This window comes from Saccostrea echinata, unplaced genomic scaffold (genome assembly GCF_033153115.1).
Source record: "Saccostrea echinata isolate AGI-Se365-2 ecotype Australia unplaced genomic scaffold, CSIRO_AGI_Sech_v1 ptg000030l, whole genome shotgun sequence".
NCBI lineage: Eukaryota > Metazoa > Mollusca > Bivalvia > Ostreida > Ostreidae > Saccostrea > Saccostrea echinata.
In genome coordinates this window covers 17,097,767-17,120,983 of record NW_026889779.1, presented here as the reverse complement: position 1 = coordinate 17,120,983, position 23,217 = coordinate 17,097,767, and the positions used below count along the sequence as shown (strand labels likewise).

The 23,217-nt window shown below is 33.7% G+C and overlaps 1 protein-coding gene across 10 annotated transcripts in view; it reads left to right on the top strand.

Moving 5' to 3' along the window:
• The window catches only part of LOC133197435 (rap guanine nucleotide exchange factor 1-like), a 35,569-nt gene that overhangs the window by 2,306 nt on the left and 10,046 nt on the right, over nt 1-23,217 (top strand). For 4 of the 10 annotated variants that reach the window (XM_061333470.1, XM_061333466.1, XM_061333469.1 and 1 more), the window contains exons 1-6: nt 2,849-3,000; nt 9,739-9,926; nt 11,291-11,326; nt 21,429-21,601; nt 22,873-23,020; nt 23,110-23,204. In XM_061333470.1, coding sequence (XP_061189454.1) covers nt 2,967-3,000; nt 9,739-9,926; nt 11,291-11,326; nt 21,429-21,601; nt 22,873-23,020; nt 23,110-23,204 — 674 coding nt within the window. In that variant the 5' untranslated portion in view covers nt 2,849-2,966. Of the gene's footprint in view, nt 1-2,848; nt 3,001-9,090; nt 9,218-9,500; nt 9,633-9,738; nt 9,927-11,290; nt 11,327-13,702; nt 14,157-21,428; nt 21,602-22,872; nt 23,021-23,109; nt 23,205-23,217 lie in introns of those variants that run through there. The other 6 variants (XM_061333467.1, XM_061333472.1, XM_061333468.1 and 3 more) reach the window with 6 other exon arrangements.

Below are 23,217 nucleotides of genomic sequence, written 5' to 3'. Positions count from 1 at the left end.
TGTTTTTGTGCATCTTTTACAGATAATTATTCTGCATGTTTACATACTCATTTGTCATGTTTCAATATTATCCTTGAATGTCAATGTTAATATATTTCAATTTCATATGAATTAAGATGCATGTCATAATTTCATATACAACTGGCATCTATACATGAATATCTGTAACGTTCTACATAATGAAAAAAAAAAACCCAATCAACATCAGTAGCATGCATCAGTAATGCTCTTCATTTGTCTTAAAATATGTCATTAAAAAAAAGGATATGTCGAATTGTGATGAAAATCCAACCATATAACAAATCTAAGTGTCAGTTCAAACTTAACCATGTTAATTGTTATCTTCAACCCATTGGCTTTCACTGTTCCACATGTAAGAGAAATCAAGGTTTGACTGTGTTTGAAATAAACTTCATGAATTTATTTTCATAAGGAAATAAAATGTGAGTTTCCCCCTGAAAGTCACTGAAGGAAGCTTTTATTTATTAGCAAAGAGAGGGATTTCCCCTTATGCTACTTTAATATGCACTTTCTGAACATGTACTACTCAGAATATTTCTCACATTTATTAATGACTTGTTTTAGGTTTTTTTTATGCACAATGCTCTTGAGATTGCTATTTTGATTTTCCTTACACAGTGAGGAAGAGATATATTTTTTACCCTGACTCTTCTTTTTATTCTTTTTTTTCTTTTTTTCTTCAACCATTCCAGTCTGTAATTTGTGTCAACACCTATAGGCTTTAGCCTAAATGATAATACTACACACAACAAGAGTGTACTTTGAATTTTGTACCCTCCTGACCTTCTTACTGTATGACAATATTCACACTTAGGAATTATGACCAAATATAGTTTTGGAAGAAATACTGGTAAAGATTTTTTTTTTAATCCTGAAATTTTTTTTTCAGTTAAGTCAGTCAATTCCCAGACTCCAGTTGAAAACTCAAAAGGTAGCTTTGAAAATTGGTGTGAAAATCTCCATATGACATTGACCTTTTCCCTAATTGTCAAATAATAATGTTTTAGCATGGAAGGTTATCACCTTCTGGAATGTCAAGTTTTTGCTTTGGATATTGGTGTGAAAACTCTGTATAACCTTGACCTTTTCCCTAATTGTCAAATGATATTATTTTGGGTTGGAAGGTTGTCTCTTTCTGGAACTTCAAGTTTTTATTTTCTCAATCAGGCTCACATGTAGATGTCTGAAAGTAGTTCACTGTAAAACCGTCGTTGTTTACATTCACGATTTCAGTAAAACTTTGAAATTTGAGTCATGGTCAAGTCTTTCTGGTATGAGATCTTTTCAGGGTATAATTGAATTGACCCTCAAATCACAGCTTATCATAAAAGCTATATGGCAAGTATGTAAGTTTCCATGGAAGGGAATATTCTTAATGAATATCTTCATTACCTGATTCCCCAATCAAAGTATAGTATAATCCATTCCACTCTGTTCATCCATCAGTTTGTTAGGTCAAGGAGCCTGGTATATTCTTTGTGTGTCTCCAACAGTTTTCATTTCATATTTTTGAAACAGAAAGCCAAATACTTCACACTGTTTGGGGATTTAAGATTCCATTTAGTTCTTTGATGTGTAACATTTGTAACTAATAGGAAAGGAGATTGAAAATGTATGGTTGGACCAGGAATTGAACCTGAGACACCTGCATCACTAGTCAGGCACTCTACCAACTGAACTATCTAGACCGATATCCATGGCCCAAACCAGTACATTCCTTCCTCCTTAAATTGTAGTCACCCTCGAAGACACAACCCAAATTCTTGTTTGCCCCTTACAGGACTTTTGTCTGCAAGTACAGGGGTGGTCAAAAACACCAAGTTATGTAACAGGGAAAGGAGATAAAAAAATGTATGACTGGACCAGGAATTGAACCTAAGACCCCTGCATTACTAGTCAGGTGCTCTATCAACTGAGCTATCCATGCTATATCCACAGCCTAAATCACTACACAATCATGCTTATTTATTAATAAGCATTTTTATGAAAAAATCAATTTTGCAAAGATTTTGCTTTAATCTAAACATAAGATGGCATAGACTCTTATTACATCAAAAAGACCGAAGCCATTCCACTGCAGATTATTCTGGTCCCAGGGGATAAATTATATTGGTCAATTTTTGGAGTTATGTGATCTGTCAAATTAGAGTTTCAAATATTGTTTTTGATCAGCAAAAGCTATGGTGATAATCTTACTACTTGCAGGATTTGTGCATATGATACAAGTTACAGGGACAGTAACACTGATCCATTGGTATAACATTGAAATGCATACTGGTCTATCCAAACCTCTAACCCTTGTATGAATTTCGCAGACATTCATTCTACAAAAGGGGTAGAAATTGGGATTGAATTTGTTTCTTAATATTCACATCATTATCTGTAATTAAAAATCTTAAAAATTTTTGCACCCTATGAAAAAAGTGCAGGTGACATAATTGTAGGTCAAGACAATATATTTGATCTTGTTCCATTTATAAAATCTTGATGAGAAGGTAAGTTGTTTTCCCTGTCAGATGTTTATTACAGTACCACTTGTTGAAAAAAGAATTTATGGATGATGGACTTTTGAATAATAAATAACACAGTATAAAGAAATAAAAACAGAGGTTAAAACTGACATGCATCCAATGCATGCTTTTTATTTAAAAAAAAAAACAAACAAAAAAATCACTGGTCAGATCGTATCATTATGAGTAAGTGTATAACCTTTGCCCCCCTTCTTTAATGACTTTATAAGGTCTCTGTGTTGTTGTCCTCCTCCAGTATTCTGGAGCTTACTCACCCACTTATATTTACATGTAGATTTTTTTTTAAATACTGACGAGATAAATGTAAATTTAGTATATCCTCGTTGAATGGCTGTCCTAAGTGTCATATGACATAGTTGTATTGTGGAATGTACATGTATACAATCTATATTTTGATTTCCAAATGGAGCAGTCATGTCGAGAATGAGACCGACTTTAATATCGAAAGGTAAGATTTCTAAACCCAATAATGTTAATAATGACATGTATTTCCATATATACATCAATTTGTTCCCTTAACTGTGAATTTTTTTTTTTTATTTTTGGTTAAATTTTTTGTGAAAAGTACACGTACAGAGACGAACCATGCTCTATAACTTCTATAAAGTTTATGAAAAATAACAGGACATTAATGTTTATATTATGCCAATAGGTAGGACTAAAAAAAAACATGCTATTAAAAACAGCTAAAGGAAGTAATAATGGTAATAGGTCCATTTATTGAACAGAATGTTAGAGAAGAGTGATCAGAATTATATATTCTGCATTATGTAAGTAGTTTTATTGTTGCAGAGTTCAACTTGTTCTAAAATCATTCAATATAACTTGGTAACTGTTTATAAGTGGTGATAACATATTTCCTAAGGCATTTTGCTTAACTAAATAGATGCAAGGCAATTTCCAAGACTTTATGAAATTGTAACAGGAGAGGAAAAAATGTGACAGACAAGACTGGGATTTGAACCTGGGTCCCCTGAATCTCCAGTCAGGTGCTCTACCAACTGAGCTATCTGGCCACCTGCGATTAAATCCGCCTGACCACCATTAAATCCGCCTGACCGCCACATTCCTCCCTCCTTAAAGGTCTTCGGCCCCCAAGGATACCAACCCAGGCTCTTCCGTGGCAGGTCTTTTACCTGTCACTTCCAGGGCTTGGCTTGGCACCAAATGTAACAGAAGAGGAGAAAAATGCAATGGACTAGACCAGGATTTGAACCCAGGCCCCCTGAATCTCCATTCAGGTGCTCTACCACTGAGCTATCTGGCCACCGGAGATGGAACCCGTTTGACCGCCACAAAATGAAATTACTTATTCTGCTCTCATTTAAGACAGATTATAGTTATAATGACAAAATGACTAGAATAAAAAAAAATGAAATCTCTGTTGTGTGGACTGATGAATATATATGTAAATCAATAGGGTATTCCCAAAGATAGTAGGTGTTCTTTTCTTATCACCCACTCACTGTTATTAATAATAGGATGATATTTGATACAAATATCTCATTTATTCTGATGTGATGTTAGAAAGAAAAAAAAACTGTCGAATAATGACAGTTGTTTTCTAAATTGATTAGTGCCCACTCACTCATTGTGATAGTAAGTCAAAGGGTCGTAGCTCAGCTAAGTACATCAGTATTCAGTGTCCTCTTTCAAGTTACTTATAGTTCAGAAGTACTAAGGTGTTTGCATGTTTTATGGATGGCCTAAATAACACCCTTTTAAATCAATAAGTTAGTAAATGTTGAATGTTCCTACATCTTGACCTCTGTGTGTTACAGTTCAGAAGTTTTAGTTGCATGGTTATTGGTACAGAGTTTGATTGACGGAGATAGAGTGTTCATTTTGTTTCCTGCAATGACTAGAAATAGGAACCAATGTTTTTTTGTGTTTTTTTTCATCTCTTTCTGTGTTTTATTTACATCTGAAACCTTGAAAAGAATTAAACTGCATGAGTGCAGGTATATGAGAATTAACATTTGGCCAAGGTCAAGGCATCATGTTGGGTCAAGTTCATTAATAGAGGTCAAAGATCAAATACACAAGAGTTTGCTTGCATGGTAATGAACTCTTTAGTACCACTTGCATGACGATACATTATGACTTTGACATGGCTTAAGGGCAGTCCTTTGTGACCAGTCCTCCAATACGAATGTGATCCTTCAAGTGGTCTGTGACAGACTTCGTCCAAGGACTTACTGTCACTGCAATAGGGTACTCCCTAAGGGACCACTTATCCTGTTTCCTATCATAGCCTCTGTGCATAAACAAACAACTAATTAGTTTCAATTGTCATTTCCAAACATTTGTATGGGACAGGGAGACATTCTTCAGCATAAGGCAATTGTTGCTGGCATTGATTTGCAGTCTGTTGCATTCCTAGCACCATTCCTGAGGGAAAAAGATGAACTTCTTGGTGTTTTTTGAATTGTGTTTCCTGTATAATTGATCATTCATGTATTCTGTTTTCTATATGTGGAATCTAATCAATACCAGATATTATCATTCATAACTGCAGGGTGAGTCTGCAAACTTGATGTTGATTTTAAAGTTTGGTCATGTTTTAATATCTACTCACCATGGAGGTGTGATAAAGTAGAAGTTCATTAGCTGGTCTGTTGGGTTCTCAATACTTACTCTCGATGAAACTGTTCCCCAAACTCTCCTGCCAGCAGTGTTGCAGTGATTGCAAAGCATTGACAAGATGTGACACATTTCATAGATTGGATTTTGTTTCTGGTTCTTAACAATGGAGACAGAGACATCAGATGGTGAGTTTAAAAAAAGGCTCTCTTATGTGGATGTAAACTGACCAAGTTGTGGCAAAAAATAAAAGTGATTGGTCATTTTGCAAAGATGTTGCAAAATAACCAGTCCCCTGTCTCAATTGGAAGTTTCCATTAGGCTGTATTGATTAAGAATTACATGTAGATAGTTTAATTTCATAAATTGATAGCAAAGACCTTATTGTATTTATTTGTTTGGGTTTTTTTTGTTTGTTTAGTTTGTTTTATTTTTGTTTGTTTGTTTGTTTTGCTTAAACTATATATTTCCCATAAAAATCTGAATTATTTGATCATATTGTTACTCTTTAAATTTGAACTGCACCAATATTTTTGCAATATCCAGTTTCTTTTTATTGTTTATTTGATAGAACATTTGGAAAATGAACACTTAATAATAGAATGATTAAAAGAATAAATTATAATAATTAAATGAAGGATTTTAAAGAAGTACATACATTCCCAATTTTTAAAATATTATGGGTCATGTATCTTATAGGTAAGAACTCAATAATCCAAGACACATTCAATAATGACCAAATCTTGTAAGATGAAGATGAACTGTCTAATATATCTATGAATTAAGAAGTGATGCGACATTTATTTGTATTGGTAACACTTATCTTGTTTTTATTTCTTTCCTTTTCTTTTTACCTGCAGAAAACAGGTGTGGTCATACTACACATAGATAGAAATGGGCTTGTTGTATTGCTCAAGGTTATCCCTAAAATCCTGGGGTCGGGGAATTTCCCCGCCTAATATAAAGATGTAATCCCCTGGTTACTCTGGTATTCCCTCTCATCCCCCTGTTAAAGGAGGAACCAGAGATCCCCTTCTACTATTTTTGATGCCCCCTGCTATTTTAATTCTTAGGGACAACCCTGATTTTGCTGCACATTACTCTAGCAGCAGTTGGACAATGTAGATTATATAATCCATGCCAAATATAAAGAATACCATTTCTTGCTGATACAGCTTTTTTTTTTTTTTTTTTTTTTTTTTAAATGATGCAGACACAAGATCTTTAAAGAGATCTGAAGAAAGTAAGCAATTATGGAAAAAAAATGTTGAATAATCAGAAATTTGTTGGCTTGAAGAATTTGTCAATCAAGTGATGTATGAGGTGAAGGGCCTCCTAATATTGATTCTGTGGTCCAGTATGACTCATGCTTTAATATTGACGATAGTCTCCCGTTCCAGTGTCAGAATCTTTATAGAGCTACAGAACGATCTCGATTATGACTAATGCTGTACTTCTAGGTACCTTCGGATCTTCATCAGATGGCTTTATGTATATTGTTAATTTATAGGTATTATAAGGTATAAAGTACTTGTCAACAATTTGTAGCTGAGGTCCTTGACAAAGTGCTGTGCAAATGAGCTGGTCAAAATTCTGTTAGGTGTTGTAAGAGAAAGATTTTGTTTGCTTCATTTGTTATACCAACAGATTTGTGTAACAGTAAAATTTTGATAATTATGAATCAGATATGTATACTGAAAGTTAATTATGATAGCAATAATGAAAATGATTTGTGGTCAGTAATTATAGATATTCATTTGCCCTCTCACTTCAGTTAGAGCCCAAGTCCACCATATAGCATTTGATAACTGCTAAACTGAATAAGACAAGGCATTATATAGTAACTGAAACAAAATTGAAACATTGCATATGCTTCTAGAGGTCTTCCTGCCGATTCGATGCAATATAAACATTCTTCCATGTGTGTTTATTTGCAGGTGGGTGGGTCACTTCTGTCAAAATGTGGACAGTATCAGTTGCCAAGTGATAGTGTACATAATTTATCTGAAAAAATGCTGAACATTGCCAAGGCCATAAACTAAGCTCATCTTCCTTTCACTTCTGTAAATGTTCTTGATTTGTCAGTAAAACTAATTAAAAGCTGTGTCGGTTAATTTTTTGGGTTACAGCTGAACTTTGATAGTGAAGCAAACAAATCTGTGCTTAAATAGTGCACTTCTCTTTTCATTATGTATGTTGATACCTCTTCTGTGTAGAAAGATCAAAGGGTTGCACAGGTGCATTAAATGTGATGCAACTAATTCTCTTTATCCCTAAATGCAAACGAGTTCAAGAAAAAAGGGTGAGATTGTAATGCAATATTACTGATTCTTGAACTGGCACGTGTACAAAGTCAGGATACAAGTCTGAAAAGTATAATGCTGTCTGGTAAACTCGCATCTTTGAATATCTTTTCTGTTGATAAAGATGAGAAGTTTGATCGTATATCTTTATAATGTGAATTAATATGTGATTGTCAGACATCTAGAAGTTAAAACAATCAATAGTCTGTCTGATGGTGCTGTAATCCATAGATTACAGTAAGGCATTGGACTGGAATGGTCCATTATAAATCACACAGGTAATTAGGTTTGCTGCAGCATGATGAACATGCAGGATGAAGATACCAGGGTTTAAAGATCATAAACAAACTTTTTGATAAAAGAGTTGGGTCTTTTTGGTTGTACTGAATAGACACAGTAATGGTTATGGAAATAAAAATTTGACTGCAGCTTTTAATATTTTTTTTATAATTATTATGAAATTTTTGAAAAAAAAAATCTTGGTATTAGAATATACCAGACAGATTTAATCCCTGCTAGTGATAGACTCCCTTTCATTATTCTAGTGAGTTTCAGAGGTGTTTTGTTGCAATTCTTCTTGTAGACAGATGGTAGACATGTTATTCCATATAATAGCTCAGACAGGAGATTTTGGTGCAAGATTATTGTTTGCAGATGGCATTTATGTTCCATTGTACAATTTTCCTTTATTACTAAGGTGTAATCAGTGTTTAGTGCATATTTCATATAATTATTATAAGAATTCCGGAGTCAATTTCTTAAAGTTTTATTCAATTTCTGATGCACCATTTCTTAAACAGATGACAAACCTATCCAACTCTTCTGTATAAATTCCCACAAATTTCAAACAAAAAAAATCTCATTGAAGATTTTTTTAAGCTTCCGACAGACCCAGAAAAAGAAAATCATTCCACAAATACATGTTGTTTCTAATTATAGCATGTTGAGATATTTTCTGTGGGGATGGTTTTCAGTTATCTACAGTTGCTTTTAACATCTTAAGGATAAAGCAAGCACCATCAGGGGCTTGCTCAGAAGAATTTCTCTGATAAACACCAATACCTTGATACAAAAAAAAAAAAAAAAAAAAAAAAAAATCTGAAGCCTAACCATGTCTTTAGGGAAGAGGTAAAGCTCTCCTTTCTGTCTTAGAATAATTAATAATAGCTATATTAATATACATGTATTGTAGTAATAATTTTAAATAGCATCAAATAAGGATGTTTTTGTGAAACACTTGTATTATTTAATCAGGAAGTGTAAATGCATTTTATAGTGATGGGATATATACGAGTTTTGATATGGTTTCATGAAGTTGAAGAGGAAGTAAACAAAAATAAAAAAATACCTAGAACTTGTCCTAAAATAATAAAAATGGAAAACACATGTAAATATTTGCACCTTGTGACTTGAATTTTACCTGAGCTTTGTAAATTGTTTGCACTGAGAGTGTGAGATATATTTTCTCTAATGGCCTTTTATAGCTTGGCATTCCTTAAGGTCGTGTCATCATATATGCGAATTATTTAATCGGCAGAGTTTGTTTATTTTTTTTTTTCTCCACAAGATTGAAGCATTACTAAACTTTAGTAAAATGAGTGATGAATGAAGATGGGTTTACACCCAAGAGAATTTGCTAGCCCCTGGGGTTAGGAAATTAGAAGTCAGTGTGGCTTTTGAGATGGGCCCCACATGTAACAAAGATAAAGATGAAAGAAAGTTGTGATGGAAGTTAGATTGTATTTGCAGTGGATGAAAACATGCAAACCTTGTATGATGGTATCGTATTAAGCCATATCAACTTTAATTTTCTCCTGCACTCTTTTTCATCATTTGATCAGCATCTTGAAAGTTTAAATTAAACAAGAGAAAAGTAAAGTTTTACATCCATTTATTATTAGTAGACAGGTTATATCTGAAGATGGATAGATAATCAGGGATAACTCAAGGGTCCTATGCTAATGAAACTTTTTATACCTTCTCTGGAAAAAAAAAGAGCCCAATTGGTTGTTTTAACATTATATCTTGCTAACATTTTGTTTCCTGTTCTGGCTGTTGATGTAGCAATGGATTTTCAGATTTTATGAAGCAGGGTTTATTGTCCTGAAAGACACCAGTACGCTGAATGTATTTCATACCTTCCCAGCAATCAGCAACTGTATTGTATCCATAATTCATGATTGATCTGGCGAAGGTACCTAGTAAATGTCAGTTTTGGTGCCTATACAGCCAACTGTAAAGGATTGTAGACATATTAAAGTCCTGCAGGTCATGTAATTGTGCATTTCTTTTTTTGGTAGAAAAGAGCCCCGGGGCTAAGATGCTAAAGAAGGCAAGGTCCTTCAGGGATGATGTGAAGGGATACCTACGTCGTCGATCTTCCGCATCCCAGCATGAGTCGGCCATCACGGAGGCCAAGTACCGACACAGCAAGTCTTACTCCATGCCAGTGGACACCCCAACGGAAAACCCAGCACTCACAGACAAAGTAGGTATTGTGTGTTAATAAGGGTGTCAGTTGGTCCGTGAATATACCGGGTAGGTGTCTTTGTTTATAGGTGATCAAGGAGTAGCGATGGTGTTGTTATAGTGCAGAGCATTTATAAATAGCTAATATTATTTGATTATAGAAAAAAAAAATGTGTGTTTTCTTTACTCTACATAATTTTTTGATTAAAATACAAAGAATAATGTAAAGCTGGAGAGGTATAACACATGAAGTATTAGATATACATGCCAGTAAATGTTTGTTTTTAGAATCTAAAATTTTAAATTACCTGATTTAGGGGAGAAACAGATTCAGAGAGGAATTGATAAAAAAAAAAATGAAAATGAAAAGATCCCATAGGTATAAATAAACTTTGTTGAAAGTTTATTAACTAAAAAGTTTGAAAACATTGAGCTTGTGAATTCAAAAAGCAAATGGTAAATTATGACTGACATTTGATTCTGCATTTGTGATATGATGGTATGTTTTTTGTGATGTAATCAGACAAGTACCTTCTGCAATGCAATAAAATTTGCACAGAGACATCAAATATTTAAAAAGTTTACTCTTAAATCTGCTGTGTGTTTGCAAATTAGTTCTTTATCATAGGTGGAGATTAGGGATTAAGCTTGTCTCTAATACAGTTTCTCGTACATCCAAGGTCCACTGTGTCAGAAAATAATGGTATTTCATGTATATCTTAGAAAAAATTTTTCCCTGTTTATGAAAAATCTATAAATGCACACTGAAAAACTTTTCATGAAAAATTCATGCATTTGTATCTTTTGGCATTCTGATAACCAATTGCACTCCATAATATTCAGAACTTCATTTTATGATATCTGTGCATCAAGAGAAAATACTGAACTCATGGAATCACATGTATCAGTTTACAATTGTGGTTCGTCTTAATCATGGTCGAAGAATGACGAAAACTTGACGGTGATGATAGTTTCTAACAGTTTGATTGCTGTAATTGCACATCCAGGGGATCACAGTTATCAGTTTCACAATAATGTTGTGTCATCGTCTGCATGTCACTTGATTGCCATGTTTTTTTTTGTGGCAGTCTAGTCTTTGTACTTTTTTTAGGAGATTAATAGCCTAGTGCAAAATAAACCTAGCATGTTTTACAACCCTTTTCTTTTGAAATTGCACACAAACCCACATAAAAGATTTTGATTGTGTTTTAACTTAGAAAGCAGGGTAGAAAGTAATGTATTGATTACATTTGATTAAGTAGATTTGGTGGTCTGTATGTACTTTTTTAAGTAGGTCACTTTGATTAGCACACTGACAAGTATTGATAATTGATTTTGATTACAAATATGCATGTGGTTTATGTTTGAGTAATTGTATTTCAGAATAAAGAAAAGGACAGTCTCAAAACTAAAAACAAAGTGAGTAATGCACTGTGTCAAAATTCTGGATCATTATCTGGCTTAAATAGCTTTTTAGCTCACCTGAATTGAAAACAAGCTCTTCTGATCAAAATTTTGTCTGTACGAAAGTTCGAATCTATGTTTATTTGAAGGAATTTTTGAATTTTTCTTACCCAAACTTTTTTCTCCAGAATGACTGCCTTCATAAGTCTCAAAAGTTGGCCATAAATGTTTTTTCTAAGGGTCTAGAAGAGTAACTTTTTGGAGCCATCAAACTTTGATGGTTATTACCTCTTACTACAGAGTAATAAGTGTCCTCTTAAGTGTATCATATTTGGTCACATATATCTTTTTAGTAGTAGTGGAGAGTTTTGCCATTTTAATTAAATGATATGAATTCTAAGATGGTTTGCTTGTTTCAGAGTGAGATATCTTTTTCTTCTCCTCTATTATGACTTATGTTAAATCTTAAATCAGGGCAAAGCTTTGTGTTAAATGGTCCTAGATAAATGCAGTTTATATTTATTGAATATTTATCGGAATATGACTTTGATTTACTTGATTTAAGTAACAATGACAACACACAATTTCTGGACTCAGGTGAGCTCTGTGGTCCATGGACGTCTTGTTGAGATTTATTCTTTTTTGCTTTGCTAATTCAGTACAAACTGTCTATTGCTGTAAAGAGCTTTACATCCCTTGAAAAATATTTATTTAGTCTACAAATTTCTATGAACAAAACTTGATACACATGCCAGTATGCAGTGCTTTGTATTGTATTAGTTCCTGTTGTCCTTGACCTGTTGAAACAATGGTATAGTTACATCTAGTCACCACAGTTCAGCATATGACTGTCTGGCTAAGTGATGATAATCATAGGACACGCTTTTTTTGGATGACTTCAGTGTCATATGTGTTAACACTATTTTATTACTGGGAGGAAATATTACTTTATTTTTGATAATTTCTATTAAAGCAGACTATTCAGTGTATGTTGCATGACAAGTCAGTGCAATCAGTGTTTGAAAGTTTCTTTGTCTGTCTGTCTGTCTGAAGTCAAAATTTTACTCCATTATTTTTACTGTTTACAGCTTTGAATTCCTTTATTATTATTTTGCACATAAATTTTTAAGAAATCTGTTTCACTCATTGTAGGTGAGCAGTTTTCTTTCTGTTCTTGTTTATAGGTATATATATTAATTTCACATCCTTAGAAGATTGATTGTTTGAAATTGCATTCTGGGGATAGGGAGAGGGGTTTAAGTTCCAAGAGGGACAGAGGAAAATAAATAGCCAAAATAACACATTATGTCATAATTAAATGTTTAATGGGAATACACATATCACATAGAGAGAAACATGGAGTTCAAGGTCAATCCAAGGTCAAAGCAAGCATTGTTTGGAACCTTTAAATAGTTGCATTTATAATTAATTTACTGAAAATTGATGCTCAGTGTATGTATTCCTTAGATTTTTTCTTTGTGTTTAAGGTGTCAGTATAAGCTAGTGTATGCAGATTTTTATTTTCCATTTGAAGTTAAATATTTATTTGCTATTAGTTAACAAATATTTTACACAAAATCTTGTAATAGACCCATATTTTGACTTGGAAAAGTGTCTGTCGATCTTTATAAAAAAAATGAAGGGAAGACATTACATCTAGTCACACTGACTTTTGAACTGATAAACAATAAATCTTGATGATTCTCACTATTTCCTGTGGTACTCCACTGGCTTTTCCTAAGTGGAAAAATATCACAGCATAAGGCTTTTCCTGTGACCCTGCGTCAGACAGCTGTCTCAAATAGCTATATAAAAAAATCATGTAAAATGTAAACAAGTAGTCAGGCTTCTAGGACCAATTCATCATGGTGACATTATAAAGCAATATGTAAAATATAATTCTGTGAAATGGCAGTCTGAGTTAATGCCTATCAATGGTGGAATGTTTATTATTTCAAGAAATTATGCATGACTTCCCTCTTCCTGTCACAAGCACAGGGTCCACTTGACACGCAAAGTGTGCAAAATTTTATCATTCTTCACCCAAGGTTAAAGGATACATTTTATGTGTTAAAAAAATATAATGAATATTGGATTTCCATTTATAGGCAGATTTAATTTGCTGCACTTGTAAATGGAACAGTTGGCCTTATTAACACTGTTGTAAATTCTGTATTGATCTCAGAGAGACACAGTGTGGATTGTGTTTTTTTGAGGGGGGGAGTCGATTCACCTGGTTACTTCCCCCTAAGGTGCCAAAAGTTAGGAATAGAGGAAGCTACTGCAAACAGCAGACAGGTTTTTTTTTTATTTCCCAGTCGAGGATTCCTCTCTGCTAAGTGAGCCTGTTGTTGTCTGATCATCTATATATATGTATTGGATCCAGAAGACGTTGGGGCTAACACAGCATCCCACTCACCCAGATGCTAAGCAGTTTGATTGACTGAATAATATTGAGTGAATCACACATGTCGGATGGCTGTGGGATAAGGATTTTATTTGATCTTTTACACTCCATTTTTTTTGACCTGTGAAAAACAGAGACTGACTTGTGAACTGGAGATTTAGAATTCAGATTGGAAGGAGGGGAAAAAATTCTTACCTCATCTTTATTGTCAGTGGTTGAATGATTCCCAAGAGAATTAGGTGTTTGGTGAAATATTGGTTTTTGTGTACTTGAGTGAAAAAGAGAGAACCACTTGTGTTACTGTTAATGGATATGGGATTTTAACCTTAATATATAATGTTTGTAAATAGTGGTTAAACAGGCAGTACAAGTTTTATGATGGGAAAAAGCAGTACTTTGGGCAAAAAGAAGAAGCTGAAAGCTGAGGCTCCTATCCAGGTAAAGTGTCTGGGATTTATTGATCCATCATTCATCCAAATCTTCTAAGTTTTACTTATGTTTACCTTTACTATAAATAATTTAATTGATTAAGGAAGTTGCAGTCTATTTATTGTTAATGTGGCAGAGGTGTCTAAAATTAGAATCGGCATGACAAAGTGAATTAAATGTAGACAAAACAACATCATTCTTGAGTAACAGGATTCTTTGTAAATGGGGCTTTTCAGGAAATATTTTTATTTTAAATTCGGCTATTTAGGAAATGTAGTGATGATCATTTGTCTGCATTTCCTTTTCCTCAATAAGTTTGCTTCTCAGATCAAAGGGTACATTTTCCTTTTTTCATGTGTGGGTAATTGGACTCAACAGCTGTCAAATTCTGAGTCCCTCTCAATCTGGTACAACATACAAACCCTGATTACGATTACGTTACCTCAGTATCTGAACCTGTAAATTACATTTATTAAATCGGCAACCTGGCTTTTTGATCAGTTGTTTTCTTAATACAACAGGATGCATGATTCATTGAAGATGTATTTCTTATAAGCTGTAGTCATCATCCGCTTGTCTGGTGTGGTGCAACATTCAGGCTGAACGGATCACCACAATTTACACTGAAAAGGAGTGAAAACAGTACTCTGTAAACAATGTGCAGTTTTGCTTTGATGATGGAAAATAATAAAAAGATTTTTTCTATCTTTCTAGAAACTGAAATGTGGTTTCAGTACAAATTTTGTTTTTGGTAGTCATATATTGAATTTTTAGTGAAAAACTATTTTACTGGGACTCCTTAAATTTGGAATATAACTGTAGTATAAAGAATTAAGGTTCAAACAATATCTCAATCATTTTCATACAGTTTAGCTTAAGTTGTTATGTTACAATCACACATTGGTCAGAAATAAGACAAGTAGATTATTAAGGAGAAAATAAACAAAGTTACATAAGATGTTGTAAGAAATTCAGATTCTTCTGTTGGTTAGTATTAAAAGCTAATGGAGTTGATGAAGAAGTTAGGACTTGCTGATGGCTGATTAGATAGGTTTCCTGCTGAGAGTAAGTGCCTGTTTATATATCCATCACAATCTTTGTAATGGCTACATCTTAGAAATTCAATCTTGTGCAAGATTTCAAGGAGATGCTTTGTTGTTTCTCTGGTTTTATGTTTAGTTAGTGTTTGTTATGAGGGGAAAAAAATGAATTGGACTGTTCTGGACAAATCTTGTCTGACTCTGTACCAAAAAATACATGGTGAATTGATTGACCATTTGTGTACATTTCAGACTGATATTACATCTTGATGAAAATGCTCTCTGGCAGAAAGATTTCTGCTGAAGCAAGTAAAATGTTTTACAATGTCTGTGAATGATATAGAGGATTGCAAATTTATCTGAAATCAATAGGAAACAAAAGTTTGTGGGTAGGAGGACTGAATCAATCCTGACATTCCCTAAAGGCATAAAAAGAATACCCAGATTAGTTACAGTGCAACAAGTAATTCATGACAATATTCTTTGGCAGAAAAAAAGAGGTTGGTGCATTAGTCAAATGAGCCCTCTGCGACTAACTACCCCTTGATCTTGAAAGGCCATAGCATTATTGTTACAGATAGAGTCTATAAAATAGCATTGTATGTTTTAAAGGCAACTTGGGCAATCCACTTTATTGATAAAAAAAAGAACAACATTGTTAAAAATTTTGTACTACCATGTATTAATGGGCTATATATTTCTACATTTTGTCGTGTCTTTCTCACTTTCTTTGGACTTGTTTTGGTCTCTGAAATAGTTTATGTTGGAATGCTTGAAAGTAAAAACTAAATTAAAAAAAAACAACATTTTGGTCAAAGATCAATTTTTTCAGTGTAACAGTTTAGTTGACTGCTGTCTTTGTTGTAGTAGCTTGCTTCTTGCACCTGGAGTAATGTTTATTGCGCACATGTGCCGTCTTGCATCAGTGATCAGAGAAATAACTTGATCATCAAAGGTTGCAGATCTGATTTTTGTTCAGTCTGACATTTATTTTATGAGAAAAATTTTGATCAAATATGGAAGAAGAAAAAATGTGTGTAACAAAATAACTTTAAAGTGGTCTGATGGTTATATCACATGACAGATAATTCAAAGTGCAAAATTTAAATCTGAATTAGTTTTTATGAACACACTGAGTTTTATTGATGTCAGTTATGCTGGGGTATTTTATAATGGTCTTAAATAATTTAGGGTTAAGTTGTAAATTAATTTATGTTTATGCATCTTATTAATTATATGATGTGAATTGTGGATGTTGGGAAAATTGCATCTGTTATAACAGTGTTGAGTAACTCAAAACCAAGTCTAGGATGGCGTAATAACTTCAGAGGCAGCTGATGAGGCTGAATTTAGCAATGACTGTCTTCTTCAGAAGACAAATCCTTTGTCAGGCGTGGGGGATGAGGGAATTAGTCATTCTTAGAAGGACTGCGATCTAATTATCTGATTGCTTCACTAACTGACTCACTGTTCAATTAAATCAGCACTAATTAAGACCAGAAACATGTCAGAATCTGTCTATTGTTCTGTAACACATAGGATTTTTAGTTGGATGTCTCTTGGCGTTAACGCACTGCATGTTGAATGTTTACTCTCCTTATAATTGAAACATGCTCATGATGATTTACTTGAATTTTTCTTCGCTTTGGGGATGTGTTCTTTTTGTTGATGCTTCGTGGTGAAAATTTACTGAACGAAAATTTTGTTAAATCACGGTCATCCATTTTTCTAGACGTATAAATAAGTGTTCACAACCTATGCAATACAGGTCAAGTGTGTGATGTAGCACTTGTGAACTTTGGATTCAAATTTCATTATAAAACTATTTAGGGCTGTGGTTACTTAAGTTCTATATGGGAGGTGGTGGGAAGAATGAGTTCAGTGCACTAACACTCCATATGATTTGAAAGATATTTGAGAGAGGGGTGGTTACACATATATATGTACCAATGCTTGTATCATATTGTGTATTTGAGCTGTGTTATATAAGAGGTGTAGTATGTAAATGACCATAAGAATTTGGGTGGTAAATATGGGAGAATAAAAAGTATACAGTTATTGCTGTTTTTGAGGTCAATACCATGATTTAGCCATTCGAGCAGTACAGTGTTCACCGAGCCTGAAGGGCGAGGTGAATATTGTACTTTGATGGTTGTTTAATCATTGTATTGACTGAATAAAAATGGTAGTAATTGTTTTATTATATTATTCAATGATGAAATGATACAAACTCTTTATAGCAAAACTTGACTCCTTGATTATTTACATTTGTTTAAGTCCTAGCCTTATGCAGTGAGAGAATAGGATTAAAACACACATAATTTGGAATTCATTGATCTATTTTGGTCAGATAAAAAAAATAAATATTATGTTCACATGAAAGTCGGATGCAGGTGAAATAACTTCATAACCAATTGTATCAATTTAGAAGTTTGACCCAATGTCCAAAAAATAATATAACATTATGTTCACCTAGAAGGTTGGGTGCAGGTGAGCATAACTTTTCATCATTAATGTATCAATTTGGAAGTTCTCGATCTGTTTTGGTCAAATGTAGAAAAACAATTAATGTTATGTTAGCCTGGAAGGTCTCATGCAGGTGAACATAACTTAGTATGATTTCTACAATGTTGGATCTTAGCCTTTCAAAGAGGTAGGAATTATTCAATCATATAATTATAGAGATACATTTTGGATTGATAAAAAATAGTGCTACATTTGAAAAGAAAATATTAATCAGAAGTGATCTTCAGATAGAGATGAGGAAAAGGTCTTTGGTTGTAAGAAAAAGAAATTTGGTGGTGGGGGGGGGGGGGGGGGGGGGCAAATTTCAACTTCAAAACCAAAAGTATAGATGACTACATATATAGAATTGATGATTTTTGAGGCTGAGAAGGATGCTGGTACTTTTAACTGATTCCTGAGATGATCTTACAATTGGACAAAGTACTTTGATACATGTACAGTGTACTAGCATTTTTACAGTAAAATTTATTGAAGAAAATGTACAATATATGAGGATATCTTAATGTGATTGTAAGTTGTTTGTTGAGGCTCTGACACTCAAACTCAAACCACAATAGTGATTTGTTTGAATCAGACTTCTTATGGCCGATTTACCCTTTGTCCTCTCTGAGATCTCCTGAAGTGGAGAGTTTTTATCTGTGCAGAGGTCGCTAGACACAAAACATGAGGGGCTTCCCCCCTTTCATTAATGTAATGTGTCAATAGGGTCAACATATGCTGAGTTAAAATATCATTAATGGACATCAATTGATTATCTTGAGAATGATCACATATGTCACAGGGAAATATATTAATCCAAAATTCATCCCCTAAACACAGATCTTTGAGTTCAATGACTCACTGGTATTATGATTATCTTTGAGGCTTCCAAAACCAATATTGTGCCGGCATTCACCAGTGTCTGTTGGATATGCTTCAAATTATTGATGTTTTTAGATAATAATAAAAAAAAATCCTCCTTTGCAAGATATGATAAATGTGAAGTGGTTACGATGTTAAAATATGTATCTACTGATTTTTTTTTTTTTACACTTGTATCTATTACTTTTTTTCTGAAGAATGAATATAGCTTCAAGAAATGTTAATTACTTTTTGACTCATGCAGACATTACGACCCTCTGGGAGCTACTGTGGCCTAATGTAAAATGACCTGTCAGGACCTTACCCTATCTCCCTGACTGCTGCTTTAGACAGATAATTAATTCTTCAGTAATTCTGTGTTAACTCATACCCAGATTAAGACTTTACATATGGTACCTGTAACAAGAAAATGACCTCCGGAGGGCCCAGTTAATGTTTTAATGTCAGAGATTGGCTTGAGGCAGACAGGGTGAAGGTGTAAAGATGATAAGACAGTGATGGTGGTGGATCAAGTGCTATACTAATCAGGAAACTGATCCCAGATGGTGTGAAGATTTCCCCCCTCTGAACTTTTGACCTCTCAATTACTAGTCCCTCATTACCTGCTTGATCACTTGTATAAACATTAGCTCATCATTTTCCTGATTTTCATTTTCTCCTTTCCTTAAAGATGCTCCCAATTTAATGAGGAAAGGAAGAAAGTTTACTGCTCATTATTGGAATGAATTTTTCTTAGATTAATTTTAAAGAAACCATCTGAAAATTTCATTATTTCCAGATAGATCATTAATGTTTACTTAATGTAATAGATGTATACCGGTATCTTTAATCTTAAATTTCAGTAGTTTTGATCATTTGATGAAAATTTAAGTGGAAAATCAACGATTTAAAGCTGGAAAACACAGACAGTGATTGTTTTAATTTTTAAAAATAAATTTTTCAACCTCGACATACTAGGCTTAAAAATATGAAGAAGTAACCATGTTAGAAACTTAGAACTTAGAATCTCATTACTCCATTCCCAGAGGGTATTTTATTGTAACCGATTATTGACAAATATAGCATTATTGTTTGTTGATGCCAAAGCAATATTGATAGATTAATATGACCATGTCACCTGCACCATCCCTGCCATGTTTAATTAGCTATGAATGAGTCACAATTACAGGTGAACCTTGGTGCCTGCCTTTCTAATGGTGTAGCTATAACTGTGCCCCCTCTGTGCATTGATTCTTACTTTGTCTCTATTTGCTTTGGATTTTTACTTCAGTGATTTCCTTTTTAATGCTGATTATCGTAACAATTAGACATTTATTCATATGTCCATTTTTAGTTTAAAAAGGAATTTTTTATGGCTTATTTTCATACATGGTAATTGGAATGGCAAGTTTTGTTGCATCCATAACGTCTATGTTGATCCATTGTGGAAATGAATGTTATTAGGCTTGTGGCAAATATAGCTGCTTTCAGGCCAATTTAGAGCACAAGTCTGCTGTCGTAATGACTGATCAAGTCTTAATGGCTCTATTGTATAAAATACAAAACACAATCCAATATTTCCCCAAAATAACCACTCTTTCATTTAACATAGGCCTCCATGAATGAAATTGCAGCTATATGCAGTTGATATTTAGGGATGCATTAAGGTCATGTCTGGGATAGAATTGGAGAGAGTTTGACTCCAGGATGCTTCGATTTAACACAATCTGGACCTGTAATTGGAAATCAGTCACCTGACGTGTGTGGGTATAGTGATAAAATAAGTGCATTACTCCACACGCTAAACAAGGAAGAAGGTGATTGGAGAAATCTTGTCCAAATATAATTCATGTAGGAAGTATATAAGTTTTTGGAAAGAAACAGAAGGAAAGGAAATCCCCGCTTATTCAGTTACATCAAATCATATTGCTTCATCATTTCCTTTGAAGTTACAGTATTCTGGGTATTATTTTTTTTTTTAACAAGATTTAATGATATAATGTAAAGAAAACTTTATAGGGAAGCGATATTTCATCCAATACAAAACAGACCTATAGTAGCAAATCTGAAGATAAGGTCAAAGGGGGGGGGGGGGGGGGCTCAAACCAATTTTCACAGATTTTATCATTTTATCAAAGGTGTGAATAAAAAAAAAATTTAAACACACTAGTGGAGAGGGGGAGGGGAATACGCCCCCTTTTTTTTTATTCTGTTCAATGTCCGGTTATAGAGTATATGTACAGGCTGGCTGTGTTATGTTTAGTGTGTCCAATGTATTATGGGGTCAGTCTGTGATTAATGATGTAATGACAGTCAGTATACAGCTCATGCGACATGACTTCTGATCACTGTCATACGTTACTTATGTCAATCACTCAACTCAACACTCTTCTTTATCATCATTAATGGCTGATAGGGCAAGTACACACAATATTTTTTTCTCCTTCTTATTTTTTTCACTAGTTTGTATAATTTTTCTTTATAAATGAAAAATGAGTGAAAATCACCTATAATTTTTTCTCCAGTCATTCTTTCTTGAAGTAGATAAAAATATAATCATTCCTTTGCAAAAACTGGGTTTTGTTTGATGTATACTGTATGGTCAATTTTTTCGGTTGGTATTTCTTATTTTATCGATATTTGCCTATTTGAGGAGATTTTATGAGATACATGGGTATCTTGTATTCTAGAGTACAGCAGGTTTCTGAATAGTATTAGAGCAGATTGTTGTTAAGAAGTTTAGTAATACAGTGTATGATTAGGTTCTACTGGAGTGTGTGGATAATGGAGACTGTGCAGTGCAGATGTAATGCTCATGTATTTGTAAGATGCAGTCTGGTGAATACTAGTCTAAAGTACAAGTTAATTTTTTTAGGATGTGGATAAGCTTCAGGCTGAGGTGGAGAAAGTTAACCGCTCCCTGGCGTACATCAAAGCCGTGGTGCAGTACCAGAAGCCTCAGGTTATCCCCAACACTGCCACAGTCATCCTAGAGAATGTTATGGATGTCTTCAATCTGCTCAACAACTTCTTCAATGCACAAGACAGGTACATAATAGAAAAGACTAAAACTAGAATACATACTGTGCACAGGTAATTTTTACAGGTAGTCAGATTTTTGTGGAATTACATGGTTTAATCAAAATAATTGCCAACTCCCCCCCCTCCCCCTCCCCCCCTTTCCAAAATATTATAATTTTATATCTTGTGTATTGCTGATCAGTGAGAATTGGAAAAAACAAACTACAAATGCAGTCCTTGAGGAATTGCAGAAGTTTTGTAATGCAGAAGGTAGCCATTCTATGGTACATTTGTACTGTAATTACAGTTGAACTTTTGGTATCTTGAACACAGATATATCGAATACCATAGATATGATGAAGTGATTTGGAAGTCCCAACCATTTATTCTTTAAGTATTTTGTCCTATATATCTAGAATCATTGGATATCTCAAAGTTTTTTCTCAGTCCCATTGAGTTCGAGATAACATGGTTTGTTATAGATTACAAAGTATTGCATGAAACCATTCTGAGCAAATTTTGTTGTTCATGTAAAGAGTAGAATCACTGATTCAGGTTTTTTCTGTGAAGATGCAAGTGTAGAGGACATCTGCAGAATACATTTACTTTCCGCAATCATAGATTTATTAAATCATTTATTGTAGGAACAAAATTGATTTTTGGATTAATCATGAGATATTCAAGAGATTCAATGGAAAATAATAGGGATTTGTGAGCTGCATTCATTTTTCAGGAAAGTGTATGACATTATTCTGTGACATGCATTGAATTTCACAGAGAATAAATGACAGCCTGGAATGCAAAACTAATAAGATCCCTTATTTGATTACTTGTAAATTGATCTAATTTCTCCAAAGATGGGAATGATTTAGTCAACATGGAGAACACTGAAAATTGATGTAAATTGATCGCTGTAAATTGATTGGCCTGATATCAAAGACCGCAAGTTCTCAAGTGGGAGGCTGATCCATTAAAGGAAATTAAATGCATGCTGAGTTAAGAGAAATATGGAATTTAGAAACCCATGTAAACTACTGTATTATTTTATGTTTAATAGCTTTTTTGTACTGATCTAAATGTATGCTTGTTATCTTAAAAGGCAATTATGAAATCACAAGGGATGAATTAACATTTATTGAAAAAAAAAGATATTATTGATTAATATCTTTAGAACATTCAAATTCATTAATTTTTAAAGTGGGAGGCATACACTTTGTCTTATGATAAATTGATGAATGATGATTTTGTAAACTTACTGAATTAAAAAAAATGAAATTCTACCCCCTTCCCTTTTCCAGTTCTGTGCTAGTGTCTAGGCAGAACAAAGTATGCCAGTGCCTGGCTTGCTTTATCCAATGGGCTGATGACATTCTTTTACACGACAACAAGGAGGTGAATAAATCCACAGCTCTTGATATCATTTCTGCCTTGTCGGCTGGTGTACAGGTAAGTACAAAATTTTTATGTATCTTTGCATTTGCTTTTTTTACTGTAAATTGAAGCATTTTGAAGAGTGTTCATTGAATTTTTTACAGGAGCTTAAAGAGGTGGGTGTGTCCAAACTACAGCACAGGAAGAATGATGTGGCAGAGCAGTTGTCCCCAGATGCCTTCAAAAACCATCCAGAATGGTAAATAATGGAT